Genomic DNA, 9,588 nt, shown 5'->3' on the forward strand with positions numbered 1-9,588 from the left:
TGACTTGACTTGACCTCGTTGGTGTAACTACAGAACTACAGTAACACTCACACATATACTGTAAAAGTGATTCTCATTCTCACACTTGTGCATGGTCAGCTAGAGAACAGCGCCTCTGCAGCTGATGCAATTCAATGTCTTGCTCAAGGACCCTTCCGCAGGCTGTATGATCACTGGGGATTAATCTCACACTGTGTTGTTGAAGGGCTTTTAGTGAAACTTCTGCCTCTACTACTGCTGCCACTGCCCATGCTGATTCTGATAGTTTGAATCGGCCGGCATATGCAGCACTACATGTCCACACAGAGGAATGTGGTAAGTTGATCATATTCATTGCACGGTTCTGTTCAGTCCTTTTTGTTCCTGTTCTTGATCCACCAGCGTCACCCTTCCCAAACTTTCCTGACTGCACTGATGCAGTGAAAACAAAACTTAATGAAAAGGTCCCGCAAGTTGCTTCCTCATTTAACTTTTGGCTGAATCGGCACTGTCCTGTAGCCGACCCTGACCCCTGACTCCTCTGTGCAAAGGGAAAAGAGAACTTACTTGCTGGGATCACTATAGTTTATCTTATTGTAGGGGCGGCGTCGCTCAGGAGGTAGAGCAGTCATCTGGTAATTGGCAGGTTCCCGGTTTGATCCCCAGCTCCTCCAGAGTGTGTCGAAGAGTCCTCGAGCAAGACACTGAACCCCTCACTGTTCCTGATGGACAGCTAGGCACCTTGCATAGTAGCCTCTGCCATGTGCCATCAGTGTGTGAATGTGTGTGTGAATGGGTGAATGTGAGGCAAACATTATAAAGCACTTTGAGCAGTCAGTGGGCTAGAAAAGTGTTATAGACATGCAGTCTATTTAACATATCTTGGTATTATTGTTTATTAATGAAGTTATTCTGATTCTGATTTAATCTGGCTGACCCTGGTTTGATCTCTGGCTGGTCTGTCTCTGTCCTCCCATGGAGAGAAGTCCTCAGCATGGATGATAAAACCAGACTGCCCATAGGAATATGTCACAATACCATTTTGTTATGTAACCTCATCTCAGCTTATGAATAAAAAGTAAACATGTATACCCCCTTCTGGTGGGGGTGGGAATGACAGGCTCTGTCCCTGGTTCTGAAATATTCATGAGGAGCCTATGCTGCCTTCAAGAGCTATCAGAAACTTAATAATAATAGTCATCATCAGGATCATAAATTTATATAGGTATTACTTAACTAAAAGAGGTTTTGCTGGAAAGTCAAAATACAAGAATATGTCATGTAAAATAAACAAACAAAATCAAGAGGTCACTAATACTACAGAAGAGAATACTATATAAATAAATATATACACTGTGTTAAAAACATCTTGAATGCTGGACTACTGAGAAGTGATGTTTATGGGCTGGAAATATGCACCACACACAAACACTAGATTAAAGTGAGACATTATTATGTATTATTGTTCAGCATTCTGTGGGGGGAAACACTGCATTGTTTTATATTCATACCATGTCTTTGCTTTTCCATTTTTTTTTTCTGTCACTTTTTGCTGCTGGAGAACAATGTATCTTTGTGCAGCTTCATTTCTTAAATAAAACAACAATCAGAAATCCTTTGCCATTCTTCCCATTCAAAAGCACTCCATTTTACAACAACCTGTGTTTGCAGCATTGTAATTTGGGTCTCAGAGCTTATGAGGAGCACTTGAAGGCAGCAGGAGTTGCCTCTGTCCCTGGTCCTGAAGTGTATTGTCATGCCTGATTCTGATTCTGTGTTGCTGTGATTAGTTAATCCTTAATTATTTGTACTTTATATCCCTTTGAATAAAAAAGTGTATTATGACACAGATTTGATTTTCTATTTGCTGTCAAAAGAGATGAATAATTGGATGTTTCCCATTTCTTCACAGGCATGAAAATGCAGCCAGACTCACTTTTTGAACAAATCCTGATAATCTGTTCATCTGTTGATGCCACACAAAGCTGATATTGAACTCCTTGTCAGAGTCATCTGGTGCTATGTAGCTCACTGTTAGTGTAATAAAGTGGCATTAAAGGTCAGACATAATTCACAATAACTTTTAGGATTTCATTTTCTGACATACTATGGCAGGAATATGATAAAAACGATCTTTCTGAAGTTTGAATGTAATTTAGACAGATGAGTGTTCATTGGATGGAAGTGGAGACTAAATTTTCACAGTACTGGACCCTGGCTGGCCAGCAGCAGTGGGTCCTCTGATTCAAATGAAGGGAGGCTTTCCAGTTCAAATGCTGCAAAGTGACCTGTTTGGATGGATTTCATAAACAGTGAATTTAAGAAAGGGCATTACACTGAACTGTCAAACAAAATCTTTAAAATAGACCCCCTTTCACAATTACTATCATACACCCCGTATGACATTAATTGTGAGTTATAGTCAGGCTGCCAAAAAAAAAAAAAAAAAAAAAAAAAAAAACAGCACTGCAACACCACAAATTAATGACCGCCACCACACCAGCATTTTAATCTTCAGCATTGCTCATTAAAGCACTCCCAATAACCAATCGGCCTATGACGAATAGCTGGGATATTAATATGTTTGCAGTAGCTTAACCATAAACGTTTACACAAACATGAAACTCCAGGTGCAGCCAAAGTCTCGCTAAAACAGCTGGCCGGCCAATCACGGATGTTTACCAGCAGGATGTGAGGCTCCATGCCTTAAGGATCTTAACGCGTGTTTAACATGCCGTCATTGTCCCTCGACCGTCGGGATCTATAACGGCTTTTAACGTGGACGGTCACCGGGATGGAGTGTGACGTCCCTAAGCTGTTGACTTAATTAATGGGGCATTTATAAAACACCAGGCGTTTAGACACAGCGTCATCTCAGTAGTAACAGAGCAGGAATGGATCACTGTCGCCCATAAGGGAGAAGATATGCATGCAGACCTCTCTGCCCCGGCGAAGCCATCTATCTGTGACTCTCTCTCTCTCTCTCTCTCTCTCTCTCTCTCTCTCTCTCTCTCTCTCTCTCTCTCTCTCTCCCACAAATGACATAGAGTTATATACATGCACTTGCACACCCATACACACGAACATGCTCTGTCCTTTTCTCAATATACCACTACACACACACACACACACACACACACACACACACACACACATGCTCTGGCAGCCGCCTCCAACTGGAAAGAGGAGATGTGAGTCGAGAATATAGATGAAACCCAGGGCAGCTGATTAGGAAAAGTCTGGTGTCAGACAGACAGAAGTAAAAACGCTGTGAAATTATATTTTTGTGACATGATTTGCCCGTGGGCCGGCTGTAAATCCTCCCGTCTGTTAAATCAAATCTCCATCCCGCTGTAGAATCCAATACCCTGGTCCACATGCCCTCCCTCTGACATTACATTAGAGATGGAATTAAATGCTTGGCCTATAACTGGGCCTACACATTGCTCTTTTTGTTGCCCTGATCTCTCTGTTTGCTCTTCTCACCTCTCCAGCATGGCCAAACTGACAGCGACAAAATTCCACACCAACTTACAAAACATAATTTATTGAAATAACTGATTCATCAACGTAGTTTATACTGCATTACGAAGACATATAAACATTTTTGTAACACTCTGGAGGGACAGTTAATTATAGCCTATAGCCTATATGGGTTTCACTGATTGTAGCATTGTTTCTTTTTGGATACATATATACATACGTACATATATATGTATATATTTATTGATATACATCTTCGGTGAGACACAGACACACTTTCAAGCAAAATATAGCATCACATCACACGGCAATGTCCTCTGTATACAGGTGTGGTCATCATGGCATGGCCCTCAGCTCCACGAAAACACAGACAACGCAACGACACCTGCACTGCAAAAAAATATTCATCTTATCAAGGCATTTGATCAATTGTCGAGTCTTAAAATGTTATTTTTCTTAAAACAATGGGGAAATCAGGAAATTACAGTGACAAGTACACCCATTTCACTTGTTTCCAAAGCAAACCAAGTTGTGTTCTTGAAATGTAAAAATGTCCTGTATAAGTAGTGACTTTACTTATTCTGCACTGCCTCGGGATTCCTGAAAAAGGTGAATCTGCACAAAGTGAAACTCCCACTGGAAGAAAATGTCCTTTGTTTTAAGAAAAATACGATTTTAAGACTGGATATGAGACTAAATAACTGGTCCACCTGGACATTTTTGCAGGGTGGCATCTGTCAGTTCTGTCAGTCTAACAGACAGTGTTGGCGCATTGAAGTTTATTTCTGTGACGTCTGTCCTGGGATGCGTGTGGGTGGGTGGGTGTCAATATCCCATTAGTCCGGGTACAAAATGAAACCGGAAAACGTGCTGTACTTGTTGTTGTTTCCGCCGTGCGCCTTGCCGCCGTCCAGTTTGACATAAATCTCGTCCCCGGAGTCCAGATGCAGAACGACGCTGTTGCTGGCGTAGTCATAGTTCTGGTCGGCGTCCTGGGCTATGGCACTAGCGCGGACCTGCAAATTGAGAGGCAAACATTTAGGGGGGAGGCTCATGACCAGCAGTTCAGGACTTTGCTGCATGCACAGATGTTGTTTATCTTGATTTAGAAACTTTGACCAAACACGTGTGCGCACTAATTCGAGCTCGAGTCCTGAAGGCTGCACATGAATCCAACCTCACGGCCCCTGTTATGATGGCCCGTGCCGTGTTTTAAGGTGTAAATAAAGTGTATAACGCTCGCTTAAACATTTTTTGAGTTTAGGGGATAAAATTAAGAACCAGCATCAGCAACCACCATCTTGGATGGACAAATAGTTTGCGTGCGTAATTGCTCTCCAAATGTGCGCAGTGGGGAGCTGGTTTACGCGCGATACCAGAGCACGGCAGCTTTTAAAACAAAGACTATTTAATCGATGCATGCAACATGCAAGCTTACACATACACAACGTGAAATTTTACCTGTCCGTTTTTGCATAAGTCTGCCCACATGCTTGTCCCATCGCCTCCACGCATTAGCACATGATAGGTGAAGTAGTAAATCCCAGACACTTGACACGTGAACTTGCCGGTTGTCTGGTCGTAGTGGTTCCCCAGATTCGTGACAACGTCGTCGAACCTCAGCACCTCGTATCCCTCGTGAGGGTTTTTGAGACCCACATAAAACGCTATCTTGGTCCCACCAATAGCAGAGCCCAGCTCTCCACCGGTCTCGGTCCGGGCTGTACCTGCCGTCACCCCGGGGTACCCCGGTTTTCCAGAGTCTCCTCTATCCCCCGGCGGTCCTCTCGGACCGGGTGGACCCGGTTCGCCTGGCGGTCCCCTCGGACCGGGTTTTCCCGGCCGCCCTGGCTCGCCTTTAGTCCCTTGAACAAAGGATGGAGAGGGGATGGCACTGAGGTCCTGCATGACTTCCAGAGCCGTGGCGCTCGGTTTGGGGTTGTAAGGGTCACAGATCATCCGACAGGTGCCCATCATCTCGTAGTGAGCGTCGGTCTTGGAAGTTTGGACGAGCAGGGGGATGGCGATGATGAGAGCCAACACCATGACGATGCCAACCACAGCGGCGACGATTCTCTTCCTCTGGAGAGTCCGAGAAGCAAGCGCTAAAAAGTCCGTTTTGCTTTGGGAAGTAATGGTGGAAGGTGGTTAGAGCGCTAAAAACCACGGCGGAAAAGAGAGTGGACCAAAAAGGAGTCACTCAATTCCAGGATAAGGGGAAGAGCGAGAGAGAGAGAGAGAGAAAGAGAGAGAGAGAGAGAAAAAACAAACGCGCTGTAACCGCAAGCCCGGTTCACCTTGCGGCGTTTCGCGATGTGCCAGTATCACTAGGCTTCACAGAGTTGACAGGGGAAATATTCGTCTTGGCATGGCTGGACACGCCGGATCTCCGAGCAGAAAGAGGCTTCCAGCGGTTTCTGCTCCTCTGCAACAAACGGAGGGGAGTAAAGAGCCGCTGACGTAACAAGTTCAGGGCAAAGCCTGTTGCAATTTGGATTAAGACTGCAACAATAATCATGCCATCTTTATGTATGAATTATAAATCCCTCTGCATGGCTGCTAGGCAATAGGATCAGGAAGCATTACTAACACTTAAACCTCCCTATTGAATTTTTGGAAGACTGTGAGATATTTCCTCTTTTATCTCCTTTTAGAGGAAAAAAAACATCTTAATGCAAGTTGTGTCTTTGAGAACAGGAAAGACTGAATAAATGAATTTGGGTGGAACTGCTCAAAATGCCTGATTTGTGGGGGAAGGCACGTCTTAACACTGTTGAAGGCATGGTTAAAATGTAGCATTATTTTTTTCAACATAGCCCAACATAAAAATAACGACAAATACGTGTAACTTGCTTATGCAAAAAATGACTGAAACACTAGAAAATAGTATTTTTACATTTCAAATTGAAAAGTTATTATTATTTTTTAAATCTCTGTCTAAAGCCTAAAGTTGGTTCTGAACCGAGAATTCAACTACCTGCATACTGAATCTCGTCGGCTGCATGGTCAGATTTAGGAAAGCAATGTTTCAACCGTGTGACAGACTTTGTCAGGAAATATAAAAGTCCTACAGTTCAACTATGATTGGATGATTGAATGGTGTATTTGGCTGACCTCTGACCTCTTACACAAGGTTAGGGTTAGGACAATCTCACATGATGCAAGGAAGGTAGCTGCTACTGTAGAGAAGGCACTGCATCTATGTGCCTTTCTGATGACAGTTCAAAACAATCTACTGTGAAAGTGCTCATTTAGGTTGATGTTAATCCTCTACCTCCTGCACATTGCCGTCTTTTCAAATGCATGCTGGGAACTGGCCGACGCAGAGAGGAAACCCCTCAAATTTTGACATTCACTGGTTGGATTCCTTATATCTGGCTTCACCCGAATTCAGGCTTAGGGGGCTTGTCTTGCCAGAGGACACCACAGGCCTTTCTTAAGCCCCTCCGTGCCTGCCACCCCACACCACTGAATGAGAAAGAGGCTCTAAAGTTGGAGTGATGTAAAAGTTGGCTGCCACCCCTTCTCTGTTCGCCTAATCTGTTACAGAGCCGCGACTCGCCTTCTGTTGTCGGGATCAGCTAATCCTTATCTCTACAGATCCGGGGTTTAACTTCCTTTCATATCCCCTTGTCTCAGCGGGCTAAGCTAGCGGCTAACAAAGCGCTTGCCTCGATTCCCAGGCGCTCCTTGCACCTCGCTGATGAGTGCCACACACACACACACACACACACGCACACACTCACACACACACACTCACGCTCACACACACATACCCACACACATGCTCACACACGCTCATACATAAAGACATGCACATCTCATATGAACACACATGAACACATGAATCCATGCGCACATGAACACACACACCCACCCACCCACCCACACACACACACACACACACACACTCACACTCACACACTCACACACATATAATATTTATGCATGCACACACACAGACACACCAAGAAAGCCCCACAGCGTCACCTTATTCCCCACTGGGCACAAATGAAGTCATTATATGTTGGTGATTAGCATTCTCACAGTTTTGAGAAAAGTTCAAATAAAACAGACTCAGTCTCAGCTTGATTTTTTAAAAATGCATGATGCATATTTATTGTGTGTGTGTGTGTGTGTGTGTGTGTGTGTGTGTGTGTGTGTGTGTGTGTGTTTGTATGTGTGTGTTTCTCTGGAAATCTGTGATGGATTCTGCACATTATGACAGAAGTTTTCTTAACAGTAAAGTACAACAGAGCACTATAGCTTAAGGTGAAATATGGCAGGGATTCAGTTCCAAACTGCACTTTCAAAGGTGCACAATGCAAAACAGAACAAAACAAAACAAAACAGAATATTATGATATTTATGTAAATTTCATGTAAATTTGCACGGTTCTCATCGTCAGTCCGAATCACTGATAAATGACATGCTTTCTCTGTGTTTTTGTCAGTTTAATCTAAATGGTCTTCAGTTCAGTTAACCATTGGCAATTTTGCATAGGGCACCTTTAAATCTGTCTGCTCCATAGCCATCACTGAGATGCCCGTCATGTGCCAGTCCTGCCCTCGTGGCCACTGATGTCCATTCTCTCTACACTGCAGTGTGCTGTAGGGATATTACAACCTAAAACTCACGCCTTTAAATCAGCTGGTCACTGCATCTATTACCTGCAAATTCTGATAAGTGAAATGATTACATAGGTGTTAAAAAAATTTTTTAAAAAAATCTATCAATCAAAAATCAAATCAAAATTGTGGCTCTGAATATAATGTTAGGAAATCCAAAATTCAAATCCAAAAATATGAATCCATAAGTTTTGCTTTCTGTTGTGCTGAATGTCATGGGCAGGAGCTATGTTCAAAGTTATAAGACACATCTCTATTAAACCAACACCCTGGTCCTGTTACACCTTAATGCAACAGAACCTCAATTAGCCCATTTGAAAAAAATTAAAAATAAAAGGAATGCACTGTACTAAGCATTCGAAGGGATTCACAGGAAATGTGTAAAGTTGTTTAGCTGCAATGAGTAGGTCCCAGTAAGCTGCTTTTTCTGCCTCGGTATGTAAAAGCGTCCACTTTTTAATAAAAACATTTGACTTACACATTTACTGCAAGTGCCTTTGAAAGCTAAAACTCTTGAAGATTTCCTGCAGATGTTTTTATTATCTACATGTATCATAATTAAACCTACAATGTATGGGATTTAAATTAAATGAAATTATATTCATAAACATCTTTTCATAAAGTTAGTGTAAACAGGTGTTACTAGTGATATTAATGATATTAATTGATGCAGCATGAACAGCAGCATCACTCCGGCTCCGTCAGACCAGAATGGATAGTAACACCTGTGTTTACCTGCTATATCATGGCAGCCGTGAAAAAGGTGTATTGCAGAAATTCACTCATGCTGCATCCAACAATGCGTCTTACGGGTGGAGCAGCAATGAATCAGAAGTACAGGACACATTTAAAATGAGTGGAATCTCCAGGAACTGCGGTGTTTCAGTTCATGAAAGTCAAGGCGACAAAGACTGAGATAGAAACGTCTGTGAAGTTAAGGATTACGTAATCGAGGGCCATTTTCATTCTGCTCTTTTGGATAATTTTGAAGGAACTGGAGCGACGGGGTGACTCTAATGAGCTCGGACAGTGATGAAGCCACTTTTTTTTTAATTTACTCTTGCCTTTCGAAGTCTGAGAAGCCGGACTGGATGAAAATGGCCCCTCAATACAACAAGCTGCTTGTCAGATTAGAAGATGCTCAAAACTGTTTGAAGTACCAGCTGGAGGGCAATGGGCACAGACAAACATGACTAGAGCTAAATAGCTCTAAGTGTTTGCTCTTTCTCTCTCTTTCTCCCTCTCTTGCTTGCTTGCCCTCACTCCTTCTCTGCCCCGCTGTCTAACCCTTTTGCAAGTTGCATGTTTTTCAATGAATGATACTTTCTTGTTTTTGCCCAAATGAAGATATGAACCTCCCCATCTGAATTCCATTTCTCTGTTTCTCTGTCTCGCTCTCTGTCTGTCTGTTGTATGAGTTATTTAGGTGTATATGTGCAAGTATGTGTGCATGCATGCATCTATTCATATATGTATGCATAAGCCCATATGTAGGCTA

General features: G+C 42.9%; 1 protein-coding gene across 1 annotated transcript; it reads right to left on the minus strand.

The window, feature by feature from the left end:
- Window positions 1-3,516: 3,516 nt before the first annotated feature.
- On the minus strand, window positions 3,517-5,508 carry c1ql2 (complement component 1, q subcomponent-like 2). The gene is made up of 2 exons (XM_030080716.1): window positions 4,924-5,508; window positions 3,517-4,478 (listed from the first exon to the last, which is right to left on the minus strand). Exons 1-2 carry the CDS (start codon window positions 5,506-5,508, stop codon window positions 4,299-4,301), a joined length of 765 nt encoding a protein of 254 aa, XP_029936576.1. The 3' UTR covers window positions 3,517-4,298.
- Between the last annotated feature and the right edge of the window lie 4,080 nt (window positions 5,509-9,588).

The sequence above is a fragment of the Myripristis murdjan genome, chromosome 21 (genome assembly GCF_902150065.1).
Source record: "Myripristis murdjan chromosome 21, fMyrMur1.1, whole genome shotgun sequence".
NCBI classification, from domain to species: domain Eukaryota; kingdom Metazoa; phylum Chordata; class Actinopteri; order Holocentriformes; family Holocentridae; genus Myripristis; species Myripristis murdjan.